The sequence below is a fragment of the Schistocerca cancellata genome, chromosome 5 (genome assembly GCF_023864275.1).
Source record: "Schistocerca cancellata isolate TAMUIC-IGC-003103 chromosome 5, iqSchCanc2.1, whole genome shotgun sequence".
NCBI lineage: Eukaryota > Metazoa > Arthropoda > Insecta > Orthoptera > Acrididae > Schistocerca > Schistocerca cancellata.
The window spans coordinates 298,425,852-298,452,503 of NC_064630.1; the positions used below are offsets into that span (position 1 = coordinate 298,425,852).

The window sequence follows — 26,652 nt, forward strand, 5'->3', positions numbered from 1 at the left end:
CTAATTAGTAGGATATTACCGACTTTTGATTTCAAAAAGGTCTGTATTTACTTCATTTCCTGTACCATTCACAAGAATTATGAAAATGTGGCAGTTCATAGATAAAATTATGTATTCACAACAAAAAATATGTCGGCTGAAAACAAAAGTGGCATTATGAGTTTTGCAGTACCGTAAGGTTTTCTCTCTGACACTAAGAGGTACTAAAAGTAGCAAGACGAATTTTGCTCGAGCGTTGTCTTACGATCCCCTTATTGAGTTTGTATCTGCCTGCTTGTAGCTCTGCTACAAAAGAATAAAAAATCTGGCTTTCAGCGGGTCTCGAAAGGTGGAATAAAGCAGCTCGCACCTGGTAGCCAAGCATGTTACCTGAGAACTGGTTTTTTCCTAAAGTGGGTTGACATCATTTTGAAGTTGAATTGTTGGCAAATGTCAGTCAGACATGTGCCGTTGGTGTAAGTGTTTCGGTGTGATGAATTTGTAACAATGATTTTTCTATAGGTTTTTTCTGTCCCAAATAGAGAGTTGAAGTCTCCCATCAGTAATTTCACGTCTCTTGGTGAATTTTGCTCATAGTTTTTTCGAGTATGTTACAGAATTTTTCGACATTTTCGGTGGTATTCTTATTTTCAATGTTGGTGGTTCAAATGGATCAAATGGCTCTGAGCACTATGGGACTTAACTTCTGAGGTCATCAGTCCCCTAGAACTTTGAACCACTTAAACCCAACTAACCTAAGGACATCACACACATCCATGCCCGAAGCAGGATTCGAACCTGCGACCGTAGCGGTCGCACGGTGGATATTGGTGGGGGAATGTGCATTGATGAGTGTATTTTTTTTGGGTGGGGGGGGGGGGGGGAGGGCTCTGAATGAGCATAGTCATAAGTCGATTGTTGATGGGTGTGATTTCTTTGACAGAGTTGATGATAGATCTGTGTTCGAGAAATGCCATGCCGAAGATTGGTGCGCATTTCGCTACCTTTTGTTGTGTTTTGCTCCCGTAATGCGAGGTTTCATTGTCAGTTAGTCATGGTTCTGGAAGAGCAAGCATGAGAATTTTTTGTCGGTCGATTTCTTATGTGAGATTATGTAGTTTTCGTGTTTGGATCAATGTATCAATGTTTATTTTGCAAATGCATGTTTTCTGCTTGTAGGGAAATTTACCAGAGATCTCCGATATTCTCTGCTGTGCTAGCCTGGACTCCCCAGAATCTGAAAATCCAGCTGCCGCCTTTTGACGGGCGGGTTGTGTACCACCTGGGGTAAAGTTGATGTTGCTTGCACAGTTCATGTTTGTTTCTGTTTCATTGGCATGGCCTGGGTGATACCAGGACCAGACAGGACCAGAGAGTGCTGAAGCCTTTGGAAGAAAATATTTTCAGCCGAGCTCATTGAGCTAAAAGACGGTGACCAGAGTACTGGTGATTTTCACTCATACGTGTCTGGATTTCGTGTTCAACGGATTGAGTAGTTTAGAATTGTGTTAGTATTTGGTTCACCCCAAGTATTTGATTTCCTCACTACCACCCATATGTGGGAGGCTTTCCCCTATCCCCCACACTGGATTATTATTATTATTATTATTATTATTATTATTATTATTATTATGTCATCAGCAAGTCCGATATGGTGTATCTTCCCACCACTGACGTAAATGTGTATTGTTCGATTCAGTATTTCCATCACATAAATGTGGGTTATAATTATGTTACATTGCTCCTAGTAGACATATTTCTCACTTTTTCTTAGACAGTTGCTAAATGTTACTCCATCAAAGGAATTATGTGTCCAGCATTGTTGCAATACATACGCTCAAATTATCCGATTTCTGTAAATTCATTTCGATACCAGATCGTTCTTATCGGATTCAGCCAGTCAGTCTTAATGTGGATATCCAACTACGGCTCTCATCACATGATTGACTGGGTAAACCACATTCTTAATCGGACTGTTGAATCTGGATCACTTATCTATGACAGGGCCTGAATTCTTAAACACTATGGAAAATACTAATACAATGTGCTTATTACAAATACGTTATTTGAATATAAATATATGAAGTAACGAGAGAACAATTTATTTACAGGAGCAGTGCCCCATCCATCATAGCAGAGCAGTGCAAGATTGGTTTCAGGGCCAAGAGAGGATAAATATGTTGCCGTTTATTACACGATCACCGAACATCAACCAGATAGAGAATATGTGGGCAGAGGTAACAAGGTCATTGTCATGTGGACCTACAAATGCAAGCGACCTTTGGGCGAATGTAGAAAACGTATGGTGGGTAGTAAACCATGACGCTACACTATCGATGACTTAATGAAATCAATGCCCCTACGCCTTCGGGACATCTTACGCAATGATGGTGGGTGGGTTGGTTACTAAAAGTACACTTATCCACAAAACCCATGTGGGCAATTATCTGATAATCGGTCAAGCTTTGCTGTGTGGCAGCTCTTTAGCATACAAGTCCATTTCCTTTCAGTCTCCTCCTTACAATTCTTGCAATGCAAGGTAATTGAAAAATCTCATCCACTCGACGCCAACTGAGGAATTGATTGGAGCATGTGTTGTTCAACACGCAGCAGTCGTCACCCTCACTGGAATCAATGACTGTTTATGCGTGTGTGTGTGTGTGTGTGTGTGTGTGTGTGTGTGTGTGTGATTGTGTGTGTGTGTGTGTGTTTTTTTGCGTTCACGCACAATCTGAATCAATACTATTAACGTTAGAGAGACAACCAACAATAAATATTGCACCATATATGACTGTACAGTATTTTAATATGATGGTAAGTTACAAACTGAATTTTTACCCAACCCACATCCTGTGTATTACGTTGAGTAAGTAAGATGTATTAACTCCATAATATCGTTAGGAGAGACAGTGCGCCCTTGTTGTCATGGCTCGTAAGTGCAGCGGCTAGCAGTGCCTAATGCCACAGCGATTTATGTTGGCTGAGCCTGGACACTGCAGCAGATGCTTCGCCATAAACGGAAAGAAATCACCTTGACTCTGACAGCAGTGAGCGGACATCACTGCCTGTGTGTTTTTATAGTAACAAACGTGAGACTCTGCTCACATGTGCCATGGAGGAATTGCAACGGGTATCATCAGAATATTTACCAGTGATGAAATGTCCACTCTATTTGAATCCCAAAAATATGGGAACATTCTCACAAATTAATATGAGATGATACCAAAATTTATCTAAGAAGCAAAAATTAACTGCAGAGCTTCCATGCAAGCAGTAGTAGCACGTAAGGAAATATTATGTCTTGGAAGCGTATATTTCAGTTCCTCTTCTCATATCAACGCCCTTGTTTTAGTGTGAAGTGAGAAAATAAACACGAAAAATTAAAGTTTCTGAGAAGCATATAAGTCATTTTCTCATCTCATATCATAGCTTTTGTTTTAGTATGAAGTAAAAAATAAACAGTTTATGGTTCTGAAGCATAATATGACACCAGATTCTTATCTTAGGCACTATCGGACAAGCAAAAAAGTAGAGAGCTGTCCATTCTTTTGTCCAACAGCATGTTTCCTTTCATGCATTACTACCACTCGGAGATTCCTATTTAAGGACTTTTGGGCATCAAGTTCTTCAGCAGAATAAGCCTTATGTTATTGTGCTAATTACAGTATGGGGAAATGCAACAAAGACGAGTTCCCCTAGAGCAGTGAGGATATTTGGACGTGTCGTATTCAGCAGTGTTTGCCAACTGCCACAACACTTCACATAATTTTGCTCGAGCGTTGTCTTAGGATTCCGTATTTGAGTTTGTATCTGCTTGCTTGTAGTTCTGCTACAAAATTATTAAAAATTTTGGTTTCGGTGAGTCTCGAAAGACGAACAAAGGCAGGGTGCACCTGAGAGACAAGAACGTTACCTGGAGGCTAACCACCACATGAGATATCTCTGCCTTACTTATTGGCAAAGTAGCCACTATGGCAGGTAATTCGCAACATAAGAGACGAGAGTAGTTGTATTTCCTGTGTGGAACGACTTCCCTTGACTCAAAAGCATTCACTGATATCTTTGTGTCACATTCCAAGAGAAAATCACGTTATTCAATTGAAATGACATGATAATGTCAAGTGAAATTAGCAGGATAGTTCTGTGCCATCAAGGAAATAACTCGTCGGTCACAAAGTTGCCAAACATATTCTGCGCTGTTGCCAAGTTTCAATTATACTGCCTCTGGATACCAGCTGATGTGTTGTTTGAGTGACCTTGGAAGTGACTATAGCTTCGTCTCAGAGTTGCGGGTGGCAAAGGCCGCAATATCCTCAATGAGCCTTATTCGCATTTCTGTAACTAGTTTTAGGGGCTAGAGTGTAATCGATGCAATGAGTGCAACTAAATGTCATAAATTAATACCTGCGACAATTATTTGTGTTTTACTGTCTTAATCGGACCGTCTTAATCGGAGCGTATTCACCAGGCACGATCACAATTTTTGGAGATTCTCTAGTGGTTGAGTTGGCAACGTATCTTTGCTGTACAATATTGTTATTGAGATCACTGTCATCAGCACATCCGCCACAAGACAGGCATGACCTGGTTTTTTGTTGTCAGCTTTTCTGACGGATATTCTGCCTTTGCTCGAAACGTGAAGACTTAAGGTGAATTCGAACATTCCATATGGCGAAAATTTGATAATTCTATTCTTACAGCTCTAACATTCAAAAAGCAGTTACAATAAGCGGCAGAAAAGCGCCTGTGAACCAACAATTAATAATGCAGTGATAATTAGTGGAATCTGACAAATTCCATCTGTCATCTGATAATTGTGAAAAACTACTTTTTTCATCTGCACAACACTGCAGAATGAACTCAAGGGTTTCATAGGAGTCCTATACTTGATTTCGTTGTGACCGTTTTCAATGACAGTAGGGGAGGAGCAAAACCATCTGACTTGAAACATACTTTTCCAGTGGGATTTGAATCGTTGGCTACAATTGCAGTAGCACGTCCAGTGAGGTATCAAGAATGTGAGCAATCACTCATTGCTGTAGTATAGGCTAGGGCAGAAAGAAGCAGGTTTCTGACAAAGTAAACGATGGAGACACTGTCGCTGTCATTTATTAAACAGGAGCTGTTCAGAAAATTACAACTATATCTAGTGAAATGAGTAGGTTGATGCAGCTCCAGTCCGCCACTATCACTGAGTTGCCAAACATTTTCCGAATAGCACTTAAGATAAAAATGTGTGTGTGTGTGTGTGTGTGTGTGTGTGTGTGTGTGTGTGGCCCTGTGTCTGTTCTTTCGCACATTTCCGAAAGAACAGATACTACGAATCGAAATAGACAGCTTTGTTAATCAATTAAATATCGAAGGACAGATGTCAAGGCTGTCATTGGCGTTAAAATAGACCAACGGCATCATATGAAAATTTGTGCCTGACCAGGTTCGAACCCGGATGTCTTAGAGACATGTCCGACAGAACAGACACCACAAATATATCCATATTCAGGGTGTTTCAGGGGGAACAGTAGATATTTTAGCAGGCGGTAGTACAGACAAAATGCATAAAAAATTCCAAATAAATGCGTCCTGAATAATTATTAAGGTCTCTACGGGTCATCGAAAATTTTCAGTGCTAGACACACGTCATCGTCCGAACCCTCGCGGGAATACAATGTGGCCACGAGCGAGTGGAATAATGTAAGAGGGGGGGGGGGGGGGGGGGGCAGAAGGTACCATGCATGTGGTATGCGGCAAAGATGGGAATTTGCGTCTGACGAGGAGCGTGTGTAGATAGGTGCTGCAGAGAGGTTGGCTGCTGTGTTCCAATAGTGCCCACCATCTGAGGTTCGAGTCCTCCCTCTGGCATGGGTGTGTGTGTTGTCCACAGCGTAAGTTGTTTTAAGTTAGATTAAGCACTGAGTAAGCTTAGGGACCGATGACCTAAGCAGCTTGGTCCCATAAGATCTTACCACAAATTTACAAAATTTTAAATCCAAAATACTGCATCTCGGTTCTTACAATAGTACAATAGGTGCGCACTGGTTAGATGTAACTGAAGAGAGACTCCAACTCGGTTTGTGGTTAAGGGCGAATCCCAAGCTCATGGCAACAAACAATTGGAAGCGGAAACTTAATGTCATCGGAGCCTTGTTGAAGAGCCATGACATGCAATCGTTAGACTGACTGCAGAAAGTTCAGTTTATAAATACATACATACTTAGCAAAATATATCATATCGCAGCAGTCTTACCAATACTGCAGGTCACTGCACATAAAATATTAGCTGTAGCCTCTTGGTATGTGTAGAAACAAAATGTCTTCAAAGTATCCTTCCACACGGCGACTTTGCAGAGGCAAAACGGAGGACTTGGAATTAAAGACATGCTTTTAAACTAATACATGCCGCTAAGACAGGCATCACGAAACTTCTGTTCATCTCGTTAGATCCTGGGGATAGAAACGCTCCTGTTAATGTAGCATGCCAGCCTAGATTTTGTCCGAAAGTACTATGGTGATTGGAGCTGTATAAGACTTCCACCAGCACAAACAAACACTAGAACCGTCTATGATTATATTACAGACATCGTCTTCACAAACCAATTCCGGTAAATTAACCTACTAAAAACTGGATGAACGTCTGGAAAAATATCAACAATAAAGTTCTACCAACTAAAGTCAGTGCCGTATGGTGCGACGTTGTAAACGAAACCATACCCTCAGCGGAACGATGAAGGAAAATCAAATTGAGACCGTCTCCATACTGCGACAAATATTGGCTTGTCGAAACTGTAGCTCACATGTTCTTTTCTGAAAATAGAATCAGAATTTGGAACTGCATTAGGAAGAAATCAGCACTATCAACAGAACCGCAGAAAGTCATATACCGATAACTGAAGCTTTACAACCACACTGGAAATGTTACCCGTCCACAAAGAATAACAGTTTTTCGTGGCTTCTGGGACAGTATGTGGTTTACGTGTTAACAAAAATAACTTTGAACTTAGAAGAGTACATGTTTTATATTGCAGAAGGACATTTTAAGGTGAAGAAGTATAACAAATATAAGGAATGGTTTCAAAATTTTTTGTCCATTGCTTTATGTGGGCTACAAAGATGTGGGCAGTTTTATTGATTAGATGCAGAATAATATTCTTTCACTTTTTTTATTCCTGGAATATTCTTTTACGTTGGATCTAAAGTCAGAAATGTTCTAATTTCGCAAAATCCCTCCGGCTTCGAAGTTTCTTTCGTTTGTTGAAAAATATATGGCTTCTTTACTGACCTCATATGCATCCAATGCATAATAACTCAAATTGTGAATATGTTTCTGAATGAATGTTTGTTATGTATTTTTCCGTCACCCTTTTAACTGTTATAAGTTATGTTCTGTAAGGAACGCACGCCATTGGAGGTGGCAATCTGTAATTTATTTTACCTTAATTACTACTTCAATTTTGTTCTACAATTTAAGGCACATATGGCAGCCAGCTGGTGTGGCCGTGCGGTTCTAGGCGCTTCAGTCTGGAACCGCGTGACCGCTATGGTCGCAGGTTCGAATCCTGCCTCGGGCATGGATGTGTGTGTTGTCCTTAGGTTAGTTAGGTTTAAGTAGTTCTAAGTTTTAGGGGACTGATGACCACAGATGTTAAGTCACATAGTGCTCAGAGCCATCTGAACCATTTGTACATATGGCAACAAACATGGACTATATTGAAATAATGCAGCTACTCAGTAGACAGGTATGGGGGAGGCATTGTGGCCAGGCCTCGCATCTTCGACCCCTGCCCTCTTTGCCTCCGCCTACCTGGTGCTGAAAGTCTTCTCAAACTTTTTTCTAAAAAAATACTGCAGTGGTCAGCGCGTCTGTCTAGTAAGAAGAAGGTCCAGGTTCGAAGGCCGGTCGGTCACAAATTTTCATCTGCCATCGTTGCTGTATTTCAACGCGTTGTGACAGTGTGGACGTTCGTCCTTCGATATTTAAGATTCAATTGTTTTTTGAGACAACAGAGGTGATTTGCGAACATTTGTGTTGCCATCAATGTATTGGGACTTCACCGGCATCCAACCCTTAGTCATTGCTTTGTGACGACGCTAACCCATGTCATATACATGCGACTCAGATTGTAGCGCATATTTAGTCAAATAACGAATGGTCAGTATAAGAGTATTTACGAACAGTAGAAGCAGGATTGCACCAAACTGATCACTTAACCAAGTGCAACGTAGAGTACCTGTGTAATGAGTCATTCCAGCAGCATAGCTGAGGGTAATATTTGTTAAGCAATTCACTGCAGAATTAATGTAATACACGTACGATGATCTGTGTAGTCACACTGAATTATTAGCAGCTCGCGGATAGAGCACTATGTTCGTTAAATCGGATTACTCAAGCTGATACCAAATAAAGAGAAGCGACGACGCCACCACAATATCTTTACTTAAGTAGGTAGTCAGCGCTAAATTATGTGCGCAACCAATAAGGTCAATGTAAGCAGTTTGACAACAACGCCACCACAACTACTGACGACCTGTACCATTATCAGCACGAAGTTGTAACTCGCAGAGATTACAAGTTGCTTATGTTTGTCAACAATAGCAACAAGCGCCTCATAAATGTGAATTTACATTTGCATTACGCCTAGGATGGAGAGTATCCTAAATAATAGTAATAGGTCACTCAGCCAAGAGAAGAGTCTACGTATTGTCTCTACTTCTTGCAGTTTAATATTAATGCAGTTCCCGATGGTTTCACAAAAATGGGTTCGTTTGGCTCCGGGATTCTCATAGGAAATTATCCAAGTGTATTTGCTAGAACGCTCAACTACTTTAATAACACGTCATTCTGGATTGAATACAACTCGGAAAGTGACGATAATTTGACGTTTCCGTCCATCTACTGACGTCTTACTGAATGAAGTCTGATGTGCACGCACGGTTGTGTTGTCTGCCTCATGGATTCTATGAAGTGTTGTGGCAGTAGGCAAACACTGCTGAATACGACATGTCCAAATATCCTCACTGCTCTAGGGGAACTCGTCTTTGTTGCATTTTCCCCATACTGTAATTAGCACAATAACATAAGGCTTATCCTGCTGAAGAACTTGATGCCCAAAAGTCCTTAAATAAGAATCTCCGAGTGGTAGTAATGCATGAAAGGAAACATACTGTTGGACAAAAGAATGGACAGCTCTCTGCTTTTTTGCTTGTCCGATAGCGCCTAAGATAAGAATCTGGTGTCATATTATGCTTCAGAACCATAAACTGTTTATTTTTTACTTCATACTAAAACAAAAGCTATGATATGAGATGAGGAAATGACTTATATGCTTCTCAGAAACTTTAATTTTTCGTGTTTATTTTCTCACTTCACACTAAAACAAGGGCGTTGATATGAGAAGAGGAATTGAAATACACTCCTGGAAATGGAAAAAAGAACACATTGACACCGGTGTGTCAGACCCACCATACTTGCTCCGGACACTGCGAGAGGCCTGTACAAGCAATGATCACACGCACGGCACAGCGGACACACCAGGAACCGCGGTGTTGGCCGTCGAATGGCGCTAGCTGCGCAGCATTTGTGCACCGCCGCCGTCAGTGTCAGCCAGTTTGTCGTGGCATACGGAGCTCCATCGCAGTCTTTAACACTGGTAGCATGCCGCGACAGTGTGGATGTGAACCGTATGTGCAGTTGACGTACTTTGAGCGAGGGCGTATAGTGGGCATGCGGGAGGCCGGGTGGACGTACAGCCGAATTGCTCAACACGTGGGGCGTGAGGTCTCCACAGTACATCAATGTTGTCGCCAGTGGTCGGTGGAAGGTGCACGTGCCCGTTGACCTGGGACTGGACCGCAGCGTGCACGGATGCACGCCAAGACCGTAGGATCCTACGCAGTGCCGTAGGGGACCGCACCGCCACTTCCCAGCAAATTAGGGACACTGTTGCTCCTGGGGTATTGGCTAGGACCATTCGCAACCGTCTCCATGAAGCTGGGCTACGGTCCCGCACACCGTTAGGCTGTCTTCCGCTCACACCCCAACATCATGCAGCCCGCCTCCAGTGGTGTCGCGACAGGCGTGAATGGAGGGACGAATGGAGACGTGTCGTCTTCAGCAATGAGAGTCACTTCTGCCTTGGTGCCAATGATGGTTGTATGCGTGTTTGGCGCCGTGCAAGTGAGCGCCACAATCAGGACTGCATACGACCGAGGCACACAGGGCCAACACCCGGCATCATGGTGTGGGGAGCGATCTCCTACACTAGCCGTACACCACTGGTGATCGTCGAGGGGACACTGAATAGTGCACGGTACATCCAAACCGTCATCGAACCCATCGTTCTACCATTCCTAGACCGGCAAGGGAACTTGCTGTTCCAACAGGACAATGCACGTCCGCATGTATCCCGTGCCACCCAACGTGCTCTAGAAGGTGTAAGTCAACTACCCTGGCCAGCAAGATCTCCGGATCTGTCCCCCATTGAGCATGTTTGGGACTGGATGAAGCGTCGTCTCACGCGGTCTGCACGTCCAGCACGAACGCTTTTCCAACTGAGGCGCCAGGTGGAAATGGCATGGCAAGCCGTTCCACAGGACTACATCCAGCATCTCTACGATCATCTCCATGGGAGAATAGCAGCCTGCATTGCTGCGAAAGGTGGATATACACTGTACTAGTGCCGACATTGTGCATGCTCTGTTGCCTGTGTCTATGTGCCTGTGGTTCTGTCAGTGTGATCATGTGATGTATCTGACCCCAGGAATGTGTCAATTAAGTTTCCCCTTCCTGGGACAATGAATTCACGGTGTTCTTATTTCAATTTCCAGGAGTGTATTTTTGTGGCCTGGTATCAAGTGGAAGGGAGTTCTTCCAATTCCTGTGACAACTTAGCTACTTCTACAAATTCAAATTCATTGATTTGTTTTCAAAACACAAAGCCAAATTCAGTGACATTGACCTATATCTCAGTTAAGTTACTATTATATAAAACCAAACAAGAGGCAACAAACAATTGTACTTTGAAAATTTCCACTCCTTCTACATCAATATTCTGTTCTGCATGGGCAGGGCATCAACTGAAAGTGTAACTGCACATCTGCCAACTCTCCGAACGTTTATACCAACAACTCCTCGCAGGTTTTCTTCCCTCCAACCACCCCAAAGACCTTGTTCACCCTACTCCTGAACTTACCTTTTGTCAAGACCACTCCCCATTCTTTGACACTATTTGTATATTCACTCTATTACTTTTTATTTTTCATCTCATTCTCCCCCTTTCCCGTCTCTCTTTCAATGCTTTCCATTTTTCCTTTACCATTTTCCTCCTAGTTCTCAATTGCACTATTCATTTCACTCCTCTTCTTCTTGAACCATCTTCAGTTTTTACTGTCCCTAGTAAAATTTTGGAGTGACAGTGCTTACCAATGTACCACCTCTGATGCCTACATTTTTGCATTTGTCTCTCTTTACTCTCACAACATGTGGGTTCCTCTAAACCTGGTCCTAAGTGACCTGCCCTTCCTGTCTAATCTCCATCATCAACTTATCCATCCTTCTTCTGTGAAGAAGGTGCTAAAGGTTTTCTTTTTTCTTTTTTTTTTCACTTTTATATGTACTCCTTAAAAATGAAAGTAATGATCACCTATTCTGACACATTTCAATTTTACAGTTCATTCAATTATTTTAATTCAATTCTTAGACAATAATTTTGTCTACTTCAATGTTTAAAAGCAAAAATATAATTTGCTCTAAACTGTAGCTACCTAATTATTACTCACTTACTTATTTCTGAAGGACCACATGCCGCATCATACCAAGAACAAACTGTGAGTAAAAATTGGTGATTACTTTTTTCAATTGTTTTTATTGAAGAATTCAGCTGTACATGTAGGCTAATGTCAGGGTAACTTCTCAGAACAGCCACATGTCCTGACAGGTATGCACCTATGGCCATATCTGCAAATGAAAAACCATAATTACATAGTAATGAAGAATTGCTTCCATAACTTCACACAGAAAAATAATGTAAGTGGCCCTGAAGTACATATTTATGGCCACATGATAAATGCAATGTCATGGCTCATATATTTTGTGCTCAAACTAAGAACAGGGTAAGATGGCACAGACCTATTGCTAGGGTGATGAAACAATCACGAAATACACAAGCTGGAATATTTCAACTGAACTGATACAATTAAAAACTCCACTAAATTTTGGTAACAGGCTAACATTAATGATAATAGTGATTATGTAATATACAGTTCTATTTCATAAGAGCCAGTCACTTCTGTGAACAACACATTTATAATTCATTCAATGTGTATCTCACTACTTTGAAGAAAATATTATGAAAAGGATAGAGTGCTATTCACCATATAGTTGAGATATTGAGTTGGAGCCAGGAACAGCAAAAAGACTGCTAAACATGTGAACTTTCAGCCAAAGAGCCTTCTCTTAAAGCAGACAACATACACAGATTCATGCAAGCACATGTCACACACACATATGAACACAGTTCCTGGATACTTTGGCTGGTCTGCTATCAGTTGCACGTGATGGGAGAACAAATTTGAGGGGGTTATAAGGATGAGGCTGGGGTGGGTAGGGGGAGGGATAGCAATGTAAGAGTGGGGGATGGTAAACTGCATACAGGAATGTGATGGGGATAGGGAAGGGCAGCTAGGTGCAGTCAGGAGGTTAGACAGCATTGGTGAAGTGCTGGGGGGAGGAGAGATGTAGAGGCTGTGTAGTGCTGGACTGGGAGCAGGGAAAGGGATGGAAGAAGGACAGAAACAAATTATGGTCTTGCATCTTGGTTTATTACAGGGTATGCGTCATGAGGCAAGTGGTTGAGAGCAAGGATGGAGTAGGTGTGGATGAGGAGTTCAGTAGGCAGCAGAGGATAGCAGGTAGAATGTTTTTCATTTCTGGGCAAAACAAGAGGTAGTAGAAACCCTGATGGAAAATGTGATTCAGTTGCTCCAGTCAAGGATGGTAATGAGTCATAAATAAGGGGAATACTCCTTTGTGACCAGATCATGGGACTTTGGAAGATGGTGGGTGACTGGAGAGATAAGGCAAAAGAGCCCTCTTCCTGTACAAGTTTGGGAGGGTAATTTCATCTGTGAGGGCCTCACAGAATATGTTTGGAGGAGATGCTTGCCACTACAGATGTGACAGTCATTAGTGATTATGCTGTATGGAAGGAACTTCTTGATATCGGCTAGGTGAAGGTGTTCCTGGTCGTTGGTAGGTGTGATGTGGATGGAAAATATTGTCATTATTACATCCTGGATTTTCCATCATTTGATTTTGCCCAATGGCTTGGTTCCATCACACAACCCAGTGATGTTTTCCTTCAGTGCTGTTTTCCTTTGTAACTTTTTTCTAATGCATTAGTTTACTCATTGTCCATGCTTTCTTTTCTCTTTTTCTTGTGTTTTACATGTCACCTTTCTAGCTGCACCACATGCTCTGTCTTATGAGCCACACTGTACCAATCATCTCATTTTCACACATCACATGGCTACATGAATGTGTTGATTGTTGGTGCAGTATCTTATGTTGCACATTGGTCCCACTGATATAATTAATCCTAAACCTTCAGACTGATCACTCTTTGTGCCCTACTCTTGCATATTTTCACATATTATTCTCCATACCTTTCTGTGCTGCACAAATTTGTTGCACCTCATCCCTCCAACACCATCCCTACACTCTACCCATTCTCCTGTCGTATTCCAGCACTAACCTCAGTTAATCCAGTCCCATCTGCTGCCCCTGTTCTTCATACATATCTGGCCCCCAATCTGCATCCCACATTGTTGTTTTTTTTTTAATTTTTGTATTTAATCTCATTGTGTTTTCATATCAACATCAATTTGTTTCTGCTTTTCACTATTGGCCCTGCTCCCTCAGGTTCCACCTTGTGTCCTCACACTTCACCTGTTCTGTCCCTGTCATGATTATTCCGACATACTGTTCTCAAGTAGATGCATGACCCATGGAATGCTCCAAATGATCTTGCCATAAAATTACCAATCTCTAGCTTCAACCCCTCCTTCCACAATGACTTCCATCTCTTCTAATTCCAAAAGTCCTATGCCCTTACCAACCAAGTCCTTCAAAACCATGTAAATTAGGACAAAACCTCCTTGTGATACCTCCTCTCTAATCATAAAATTTTCCTGACCTGCAAATCAAAATTCCTATGTCACATCTCTCACACTGAAACTCTTGGCCTCCAGGACCTAGAGCAGCATGCACAATGCCACCTCAAAAAACCCTCCAACTTCTTCACCTCCTACTCCTGGACTATCACTATCAACCACTCTTACACCAGCCTCCAAACCTCCCACGCATCCCCTTATAGGTGACAAACCCTGCCTCACATGCCTACTACATTATCCACACCCTCAGTAACCCTCTCCCACCACCATACACAATCCAGAAACCTAAACATATCTGGAACACAGTCATGAACCTTTTCTCCAAGAGGCTTAGCCCCACAAATTATTGGTCTCTACCAAATGTCTTACCTTTGGTCTCACTACCAAATTCAATCCTGCTGGACTTGTTAAAGACCATCTTCCTTCTCCCAGTCCCTACAGTAGAAACACTTTTTCATCACCAACTCTAACGATCAGGTTCAACCCAAAACCAAGGTTGAGCCCTGCCTGACTCAGTTCACCTCTCCATCAACCATGATGCATCCCCACTTCCAGAGTTTCTTAACCTCAGACCTTGCATTACTGCCATTCCCCAAATACCTCAAGATGGAGACCAACTTTACAGCCACAGAAAGAACCACAATCCACCACCTAAAAACCTATCCTGACTCTATGGTCCTAGCTGTTGACAAGGGTTCCACCACTGTGGTTTTGAACTGCAGGGATTACCTGGTGCAAGGACAGAACAGTTGTCAGATTTTTCCACCTACAAACTCTACCACAGTTACCTCATTCCAGAAATCTGAAAGGATCTCCAGTCTCTCCTTATATCCTTAGGCCCATTACAGAACCCCTCCCATGAGTCCACCTCTCTCCCCATCACTACCAGTCCCTGCACTCCTATTATGTACATGCCCCCTATAATCCATAAACCCAACCAGCCATGGTGCCCCATTGTGGCCAGTTACTGTGGGCCAACTGAGAGAATCTCTGCTTTCATAGATCAACTTCTTGAATCTATTGATCACAAACTACCCTCCTACATAAAAGACACCACCTATTTCCTGCACTGACTCCATAGTTCCTGTTCATTTACCACATGGCACCCTGCTCATCTCTATAGATGCCACTTCCCTTTTACACCAATGTCTTTAATGGTCAAGGCCTTGCTGCTGTTGAACAGTAATTTTTACAGTGCCCAATGGATTCCAAACCTACAACATCCTTCCTTGTTACCATGACCAACTGCATCCTCACCCACAATTCCTTCACCTCTGAAGGTATAACCAGCAAACCAATTTGTGGAATGGCAGTGGTTACCCACATGGCATCATCCTATGCCAAACTACCTTTATAGCCACCCAGAATCCCAGACCACTCACCTGGGCAAGATTCACTGATGACTGTAGATGAGAACACCCGATCCACATTCCTTCAGAATCCCAACACCTTCTCCATTCGTTCACCTGGTCCTTCTCAACAGAACAAGCCACCTTCCTGAATGTTGACATCCACGTCAAAGATGGCTACATAAGTACCTCCATCTATATCAAACCCACCAACCACGAGCAAAACCTACACCTCAACAGCTGCCACATATTTCATGCCAAGCAGTCCCTTCCATACAGATCAGCCACTAGTGCCCATAACATCTGTAGTGACAAGCATTTCTTCTCCATATACACCAAGGGCCTCAGAGAGGTCTTCACAGACTGTTATTACCCTCCAACTGTGTACAGAAATAGATCTACTGTGCCTTATCTCTCATGTCCCCCACTACCACACAAAGGCCCAATGTGTAACCACAAAGGAGCATGCCCCTCTCAGTTACATAGTACCATAAAGACAAGAGCAACTGAATCACATTATCCACCAGGGTTTTGACTACCTCTCATCATGCTGAGAAATATCCTACCAACTACGTTCCTCACACCTCTTGCAGAGATATTCTCCTGCCCACCGGAATTACACTGTATCATTTTCTGTCCCTATTCCACCTCTGCTCCCAACTCCTTGGCTCATGGCTCATATCCCTCTAATAGACCTAACTGCAAGACCTATCTGATACATCCTCCTAGCATCACCTACTCCAGTCCAGTCATGAGCATCATTTAACCCATCAAGCACAGGGGTACTATGAAAGCTGTCACATGATCTACAAGCTAAGCTGCAACTCCTCTGCTGCTTTCTACATGGGCATAACAATCAACAAGCTCTCTCTCTCTTCATAATTGGCCATTGACAAACTGTGATGATGGCATATGCCACTTGGGCATAATAGATGTGCTGATAATAGTTTTGAGGTCGTCCGCCAAAAGATAGCATAGTACCAGAGCTACCTGAGTGTCTACATCTACATCTACATGATAACTATGCAATTCACATTTAAGTGCTTGGCAGAGTGTTCATCGAACCACAATCATACTATCTCCCTACCATTCCATTCCCGAACAGCCCGCGGGAAAAACGAACACCTAAACCTTTCTGTTCGAGCTCTGATTTCTCTTATTTTATTTTGATGATCATTCCTACCTATGTAGGTTGGGCTCAACAAAATATTTTCGCATTTGGAAGAGAAAGTTGGTGACTGAAATTTCGTAAATAGATCTCGCCACGATGAAAAACGTCTTTGCTTTAATGACTTCCATCCCAACTTGCATATCATATCTGCCACACTCTCTCCCCTATTACGTTATAATACAAAACATGCTGCCCTTTTTTCTTCCTTTCGATGTCCTCTGTCAATCCCACCTGTTAAGGATCCCACACCGCGCAGCAATATTCCAACAGAGGACGAACGAGTGTAGTGTAAGCTGTCTCTTTAGTGGACTTGTTGCATCTTCTAAGTGTCCTGCCAATGAAACACAACCTTTGGCTCGCCTTCCCCACAATATTATCTATGTGGTCTTTCCTACTGAAGTTGTTTGTAATTTTTACACCCAGGTACTTAGTTCAATTGACAGCCTTGAGATTTGTACTATTTATCGAGTAATCGAATTCCAATGGATTTCTTTTGGAATTAATGTGGATCACCTCACACTTTTCATTATTTAGCGTTGACTACCACCTGCCACACCATACAGCAATCTTTTCTAAATTGCTTTTCAACTGATACTGGTCTTTGGATGACCTTACTAGATGGTAAATTACAGCATTATCTGCGAACAACCTAAGAGAACTGCTCAGATTGTCACCCAGGTCATTTATATAGATCAGGAACAGCAGAGGTCCCAGGAAGCTTCCCTGGGGAACACCTGATATCACTTCAGTTTTACTCGATGATTTGCCGTCTATTACTATGAACTGTGACCTTCCTGACAGGAAATCACGAATCCAGTCACACAACAGAGACGATACGACATAGGCCCACAGCTTGATTAGAAGTCGCTTGTGAGGAACTTGAGATCCCCTGTCGATAGCGGCCATTACTTCATGCGAATAAGGAGCTAGCTGTGTTGCACAAGAACGATGTTTTCTGAAACCATGCTGATTATGTATCAATAGATCATTCCCTTCAAGGTGATTCATAATGTTTGAATACAGTATATGCTCCAAAACCCTACTGCAAACTGATGTCAATGATGTAGGCCTGTAGTTTGATGGATTACTCCTATTACCCTTCTTAAACACTGGTGCAAAATGCACAATTTTCCAATCTGCAGGTACAGATCTATCAGTTAGTGAGCGGTTGTATTTGATTGCTACATAGGGAGCTATTGTATCAGCATAATCTGAAAGGAACCTAATCGGTATACAATCTGGACCTGAAGACTTGCCCATATTGAGTGATTTGAGTTGCTTCGCAACCCCTAAGGTATCTACTTCTAAGAAACTCATGCTAGCAGCTGTTCGTGTTTCAAACTCTGGAATATTCCATTCAGCTTCCCTGGTGAAGGAATTTTGGAAAACTGCATTCAATAACTATGCTTTAGTGGCACAGTCATCAGTAACAGTACCATCGGAACTGCGCAGCGAAGGTATTGACTGCATCTTGCCGCTTGTGTACTTTACATACGACCAGAATTTCTTTGGAGTTTCTACCAAATTTTGAGACAATGTGCCGTTGTGGAACCTATTAAAGGCATCTTGCATTGAAGTCCGTGCCAAATTTCGCGCGTCTGTAAATTTTAGCCAATCTTCGGGATTTCACGTTCTTCTGAACTTTGCATGCTTTTTCTGTTGCCTCTGCAACAGCGTTTGGACCTGTTTTGTGTACCATGGGGAATCAGTTCCATCTTTTACCAATTTATGAGGTATGAATATCTCACTTGCTGTTGCCACTATATCTTTGAATTTTAGCCACATCTCGTCTACATTTGCTGGTCAGTTCAGAAGGAATGGAGATTGTCTCTTAGGAAGGCTTCTAGTGACACTTTATCCGCTTTTTTAAATAAAATTATTTTGCGTTTGTTTCTGGTGGATTTGGAAGAAACGGTATTGAGCCTATCTATAACGACCTTGTGATCAATAATCCCATTATCAGTCATGATGCTCTCTATTAGCTCTGGATTGTTTGTGGCTAAGAGGTCAAGTGTGTTTTTGCAACCATTTACAATGGGTTTGTGGACTAACTGCTCGAAATAATTTTCGGAGAAAGCATTTAGGACAATCTCGGAAGATGTTTTCTGCCTACCACCAGTTTTAAACAAGTATTTTTGCCAACATACCGAGGGAAGGTTGAAGTCCCCACCAACTATAACGATATGAGTGGGGTATTTATTTGTTATGAGACTGAAATTTTCTCTGAACTGTTCAGCAACTATATCATCGGAGTCTGGGGGTTGGGAGAAGGAGCCAATTATTAACTTAGTTCGGCTGTTAAGTGTAACCTCCACCCATACCAATTCGCACGGAGTATCTACTTTGACTTCACTACAAGATAAACCACAACTAACAGTCACAAACACTCCACCACCAATTCTGCCTAATCTGTCTTTCCTGAACATCATCTGAGACTTTGTAAAAATTTCTGCAGAACTTATTTCAGGCTTTAGCCAACTTTCTGTGCCTATAACAATTTCAGCTTCTGTGCTTTCTATTAGTGCTTGAAGCTCACGGACTTTCCCAGCACAACTACAACAATTTACAACTACAATTCTGACTGTTCCTTGAACCAAGCACGTCCTGTATTTGACATGCACCCTTTGAGATTGCAGCCCACCCCATACTTTCCCGAGGCTTTCTAACCTAAAAAACTGCCCAGTCCATGCCACACAGCATCCGCTACTTGTGTAGCCACCAGCTGAGTGTAGTGAACTCCTGACCTATTCAGCGGAACCCAAAACCCCACCACCCTATGGCGCAAGTCAAGGAATCTGCAGCCAACACAGTTGCAAAACCGTCTGAGCCTCTGATTCAGACCCTCCACCCGGCTCTGCACCAAAAGTCCGCAGTTGGTTCTGTCAACAACGCTGCAGATGGTGAGCTCTGCCTTTGTCTCGTAAGCAGTACCAGCAGCCTTCACCAAATCAGATAGCCGCTGGAATCCAGAGAGAATTTCCTCAGATACAAAGCGATACACGTCATTAGTGCCGACATGTGCCACCACCTGCAGCTGGCTGCACCCTGTGCTCTTCATGGCATCCGGTAGGACCCTTTCCACATCAGGAATGGCTCCACCCGGAATGCACATGGAGTGCACACTGGATTTTTTCCCCTCCTTAGCCGCCATATCCCTAAGGGGCCCCATTACACGTCTGACATTGGAGCTCCCAACTACCAATAAGCCCACCCTCTGCGATTGCCCGGACCTTGAAGGCTGAGAATCATCCTCTGAAACAGGGCAGGCTGCTGCATCTGGCTCAGTCAGAGACAGCACCTGAAACCTGTTTGCCAGATGCACCGGGGAGGCTTTCTGATCAACCTCCGGGGACATCTTTCGCTGCCTGCCACGCCTTGGAACAACCTCTCAATCAACCACAGGCGAGGGCTCAGCCCCACTGTGGGCAGCAACTGGGGCAACCACAGTGGCAGACCGATCTGGGGACAGACGGGACAAGGTTGACATCCCCGTGATACCCAAGTCTGGCTTCCCACAGTGGTGCCCACTGACAACAGCCTCAAGCTGCATGACCGAAGTCAGTGTCGCCTGCAGCTGTGAGCGAAGGGATGCCAACTCAGCCCTCATCCGAACACAGCAATCACAGTCCCTGTCCATTGTAATCACTGTTAACAACAGTTACTGAAACACGAGTCCGTGTCTAGATAACGCAAGGGAAACACACGAAGAATGTATGAACTAACGTGTACACATGCCTAACGACTGTGCTACAGTCTGCCAGAATTTATGATTACATCTGTGTCCACCCTTTAGTTGGGAATACTCACAGCAGATGTCTCAATGTGGTGCAAACGTGTAAAGGAAGCAGATAACCATGACATGGAGATGCACTCATGCTTTTTACAGTCAACTTAGTAACTTGTGTCAAATTGTGGTCTTTCAAGTGGTGGGATGGTCCTTTTGGAGAAATACTGCACAAGTTGGACATGCTGCATCACTTGTGCAATAATACTGGTATCATTGCTCATGTGAAAATTCTCACTCCCATAGATGAGTTTCTAGATGCCCATGCAGCACAGTATCTTCATATTGTGATGACAGCAGTGACAGATCCAACAGCACAGATAAGAGGGCTTGTGAGCCCCGATGTGTCAATACAAACTGTTGTAAACCAATTATTGTCAGAGGGACTAAGGGCACATAAACCTGTAACCCATCTTCCAGTCATGCCACAGCATTGATGTGCGTGGCTTAGCTGGTGCCTTCAAAGGATCTGTTGGAAGATGGAATGGTGTGGCTTGGTCTTCAGTGATGAAAACAAATTTTGCCTGCCCACAACGGATGGTTCTATGCACTTACAATGTTGACCTCTAGAGTGATGTCTTGTGTAGTGTATTCATCTAAGACACACTGGCTCCACCCCTTAAAGTCTGGGGTACGATAAGCTACAACTCTCTTTCACCTTCTGTTTGTGGATGAGATGCTAACCAGTGCTTGGTGTCTGCAGAAGTTTGTAAGACCCTTTCTTTTGCCATTCTTGCAACAGGAAGGTGATGTGTTGTTGCAAAAGGATAATGCTCACCCACATACTGCCCTTGAAACTCAATGTACTCTGTAAGATGTGCAGAAACCTCACTGGCCAGCATGACTTCTGGACTTTACTCCAATCAAGCAAGGATGTCTGGGGCACTCTCTTCTTCCTGAAGTAAGAAATCGTCCCTAAAATCATATGAACCAAGAGATGGTCAATAGCATAGAATGGGAAACCACTATGGATATTCCCTCATCATGGTTATGAGTGAGTCTGAAGCATAAAGTTCCAGATATAGTCCTCCATTCAGGTCTCTGGGAAGGCATATTTTATGTGAAGCACAAAGGAAACAGAACCGACCTGATCTAGACAGTAGGATATGCACATTTTAACAAACCAAGTTTATTGTATATCTAAATCAATCAAAATTTCCAATTCCATTCTGAGTTAACTAAAAGTTGGACTTCCATCTTGTTTTCTGGTAATATTTATCCTGATTTCAGTTAAGCAGCATGAAATGCATGGTCTTTATACAATCCCAGAAAAAAAAATTAGCACAATCTTTCAGAGATTTCATATTCACTCAAGATTTATTGTTGCAACTGTGCATATGGAAAATATGAAATGATTATGTTTACAGACCAATAGAACAAGTGATTATGAGGTACCAAGTACTAACCCATGATGAAACACCCATATTAACATGTGGCATAGCCACAACAGCCAGAAATGCAGGCACTGACTCTGGCATCCAGTTGGTCCTACAGATGGTAAATATTGTCCTGGGACACATTATGCCATGCCTGCTCAACCTGTTCATGTAGTCCTGTAAGAGTTGGTTGATGAGTCACATGAGTCACTTCTCATCCATCATATTCCACGTGTGCTTTACTGCAGACAAGTCCAGAGATTATGCTGGCCAGAGAAGTTGCTGCATGTCTTTCAAAGTATACTGAGTTTCACAGGCAGTGCGTGGGCAAGCATTATCCTGTTGGAAAAAAATCACCTTCCTGTTGCAAGAGTGAAAAAAATAAGTGTCTAACAACATTCTACATGCACCAAGCACTGGTTAGCAGCTCCTCCAGAAACACCAAAGGTGAATAAAAGTTGTAGCTTATCACACTCCAGACCATGAGGCCTGAGCTGCGGCCAGTGTGTCTTGGTTGAGCTCACTAAATGTGACAGCACCCACAAGGCCTATGTCATATGCACAAAGGATGATTACTTGCATGCAGGAAGAATCTGCTTTCATCACTGAAGACCACAGCATGTTTTCCATCTTCCAAGAGATCCTCTGTTGGCACCAGTCCAGCCATGCACATCAGTGCCATGCAGTGGGTGGAAGATGGCTAGAGTTGTGAGTGCCATAGCCACACTGTTAGTAACCAGTTTGTAACAGTTTGTATTGATGCATCTGCGCTCACAAGCCCACTTATCTGTGCAGTGATAGCTGCTGCTCATACAATAGGACAACCCTGGTGGGCATCTGTGCTGTGTGGACATCCAGAAACTCATCTGTTGGTATGAAAATGCTCACGTGATCACTGATACTAGCATCATTGCATAACTCACACAGTACATCCAGCTTGTATGCCAATCCTCCAAAAGACCATTCCACCACTTGGAAGGCCATAATTTGATTCCTTTCAAAGTCACTCAGTTAGCCGTAGCAAGTATGGGTGTGTCCATAAGGCCTGCTTGCTTCACTCATCTGCACTAAAATGAGCCATCTGGCTGTGAGCATTCCCTTTTAACAGGCAGACACAAATGAAACTCTGGTAGCTATACCACTGCACTATCTGTTGGCAGGTGACATGAAACCGTTATCAGTACATCTGTTATCCTCAGATCGGATGTGCTGTCATCAGATCAAAATTGATGTTGCCTTTCTAGTATACTAATTTTTTTCTGGCAGTATATAACTACACTACAGTCTGAAGTCCTTATGAAATTAAACTTTTTTCCAAATTTGTTTATAACATTATTTCAGTTTTTTGTGAACTATTATGAGAATGATTTATGGCATAAAAACTTGGTCATCACAGGGATTTTACTTTCCAAAGACATTTTATTCCTCTTGAAAAATTTAATTTGATTTATTTGTTTTATATAATTTATAACGCCTTATTTTCCAAATTTAATTTATGTTATGAGAAATTAGACTTTATTGTCCACTAAATTAACAAACTTCATCATATTTCAAAAACACATTCTGTTTCTGTAGAAACAATGTACTGTGATATAAGATCTCAATGTGAACAAACCTTGTGAAGTGGCATATCTTGTAATTTTACATTTTTATTTTACAGCTACATCAAAAAGTTTTTAATACCACTTTTATTTAAATTTTTGTATGCATAAGAAAGACAAAGTCTACTTACATTATGATTGTTTTTAAAACTGGATGTTACAGTAATCTTTAGTTTGAACAAATAGCATCTAGATCATGCTGGAAAAAATGGTTTGCTATATAGACCTGAATGTATGCCAAATGCTATATAGACCTGAATGTATGCCAAACAGTTAGTCTGTATTTAATCTGTGGTCAGACTGCATTCAGTCAGGCTGTCATCTGTAAGAACTTGTACTCTCCATGTAGAACGCATTTGTTTTCAAAAAGTGTTGCACAAATCAGTCTCTTGTGTGTAAAAACATGTGTGACGCACTTTGCTTTTGTAGCCAGATGAAAATATGAAATAAAATGAGAAGATACTGTGTGAAATTGCATTTTTACTGGAGAATAATGTCCTGTGGACTATATAATCTTTTTGTAAAATGACAAGCACTGCATTTTTACAAGTAAAAGATGAGTTTATTCATCACACTTAGTATTGAAAATCCATACTTCCCATTTCACCTAAATGTACTCAAATTAGTCATCAAAATTGATAAAATAGTACACAATTTATGTAAAAAAAATGCTTAAACTTTCTTGTAGTTTTAGAAAATAGGCCATTTCATGTCTGGTATCTCTCCAGGATCTTAAACAAAAACAGTGAAAACACTAAAAGTGATTTATTTTTTAGATGAATGAATAAAACAGTATATTAAAGTCTATGTCAGAAAAATAGCAATGTAAACACCAATGATGCAGTGGGAGGACTGGAAGTAAACTGGACATCACCCAGAAAACAAAGTAATGTGGAAAAATTCATCTCAGAAGTAATTACTGGTGGTGAATGAAAGTAAATGAGTTCAACAGAAGATGCATGACCCAAGCCGCAGAAGAGAAGACTAGGTAAGTGTCACAGAAATACTGAAGTTTGTTCTTTTTGGTTGTACTGGTTAACAAAAACAAATACAAAATCTGAGGATTCATTTAGTGAAAGAATGTTGCTATTGGAGGGGTTGAGGACAGGAGAAATCAATTGTGAATCTAACCATAGGTAACAAAAAGAATAGTCACCAACTAGAAACCAAATTAGTGGAAAACAATAATCAGTTGCATGAAATGAAATTAGCAATGAAATGCAAAGTGAACAATTAGAAATTAAATGAGTGGAAAACAATAACCAGTTGATAAGTTTTAAGAAAGGGATGAGTCAACAAATTCTGGATAGTACCAGTCAAATTACAGAATTAAAAAACAACAATACCGTGAAAAAGGAATGCCTCCTCTCACCATATAGTGCAGATGCTGAGTTGCAGATAGCCACAATAAAAAGACTGTCGCAAATATACCTTTTGGACAGGAAGGTCTTAGTCAGAATTAGATGACAAACACACACATACACACTCATGCAAATGCAACTCACACACACATGACTGCAGTCTCAGGCAACTGAGGCCATACTAGAAGCAGCAGCACCAGTGCATGATGGAAGTGGAGACTGGATGGTGGTAAGGAGGAGGCTGAGTTGGGGAGGGATAGTAGAATATAAGTAGCAGACAGTGACATGCTGTTGGGGAGAGCACGGGGATGAAGTGGAAAGAGGGTAGGGCAGCTATGTGTGGTCAGGAGGTTAGAAGGAGGGCAGCAGTGGAGAAGGAGGAAAAGGGGATAGTGAAAAAGGTGAGAAGTAAAAAGACTGGGTGTGATGGAGGAATGAGGGCTATGTAGTGCCAGAATGAGAACAGAGAAGAGGCTGGAAGGTGAGAGGACAACCACTAATGAAGGCTGAGGCCAGGAGGGTTACAGGAACATAAGATATATTGCAGGGAAAGTTCCCATCTGTGTAGTTTAGAAAATCTGGTGTTGGTGGGAAGGATCCATTTGGCACAAGCTGTGAAGCAGTCATTGAAATGAGGGATGTCATGTTTGGTAGCATGCTCAGCAACAGGGTTGTCCACTTGTTTATTGGACAGTTTGTCGGTAACCATTCATTTACTCAGACAGCTTGTAGGGTGTCATGCCCACATAAAATGCAATGCAGTGCTTCCAGCTTAGCTTGTGGATCACATGATGGGTTTCACAGGTAGCCCTCCATTTGATGGGATAGGTGATGTTTGTGACAAGACTGGAGTAGGTGGTGGTGGGAGGATGTATAGGACAGGTCTTGCATCTAGGTCTATTACAGAGGTTGTCCTATTGTATGAGCAGCAGCTATCACTGCACAGATAAGTGGGCTTGTGAGCGCAGATGCATCAATACAAACTGTTACAAACTGGTTACTAACAGTGTGGCTATGGCACTCACAACTCTAGCCATCTTCCACCCACTGCATGGCACTGATGTGCATGGCTGGACTGGTGCCAACAGAGGATCTCTTGGAAGATGGAAAACATGCTGTGGTCTTCAGTGATGAAAGCAGCCTTGAGGTAAGGGGTTGGGAACAGGGGTTGGGAACAGGGGTTGTGTAGGGATGGATGAGTATATTGTGTAGGTTCAGTGGACAGCAGTATACCATTATGGGAGGGGTGGGAAGGATAGTGGTCAGGACATTTTTCATTTCATAGCATGGCGACAGGTAGTCAAAAACCTGGTGGAGAATGTAATTCAGTTGCTCCAGTCTTGGGTGGTACTGAGTCATGAGGGGAATGATCTCCTGTGGCCAGATGGTGGGACTTTGAGAGGTGGTGGGAGACTGGAAAGATAAGACATGGGAGATTTGTTTTATACAAGGTTCTAAGGATAATTATGGTTTGTGAAGGCTTCAGTGGGACCCTCAGTATATTTCGAGATGGACCTCTTATCACTGCAGATGCAACGACTATGGGTGGTTAGACTGTGTGGAAGGGACTTCTTGGTATGGAATGTGTGGCAGCTGTCAAAGTGGAGGTATTGCTGATGGTTAGTAGGTCTGATATGGACGGAGGTACTGATGTAGCTACCTTTGAGGTGGTGGTCAACATCCAGGATGGTGGCCTGTTGGGTTGAGTAGGACCAGGTGAAGCAAATGGGGGAGAAGTTGCCGAGGTTATGGAGGAATGTGGATAGGGTGTCCTCACCCTCAATCCAAACTGCAAAGATGTCATCAATGAATATGAACTAGGTGAGAGGTTTAGGATTCTGGGTGCTTAGGAAGGATTTTTCTAGATG

The 26,652-nt window shown here is 42.4% G+C and overlaps 1 protein-coding gene across 1 annotated transcript in view; it reads right to left on the reverse strand.

Moving 5' to 3' along the window:
* LOC126188103 (integrin alpha-4-like) overlaps positions 1-26,652 on the reverse strand; it is a 506,794-nt gene that overhangs the window by 244,536 nt on the left and 235,606 nt on the right. The window contains exon 12 of the mRNA XM_049929569.1: positions 11,756-11,929. Coding sequence (XP_049785526.1) covers positions 11,756-11,929 — 174 coding nt within the window. The remainder of the gene's footprint in view (positions 1-11,755; positions 11,930-26,652) is intronic.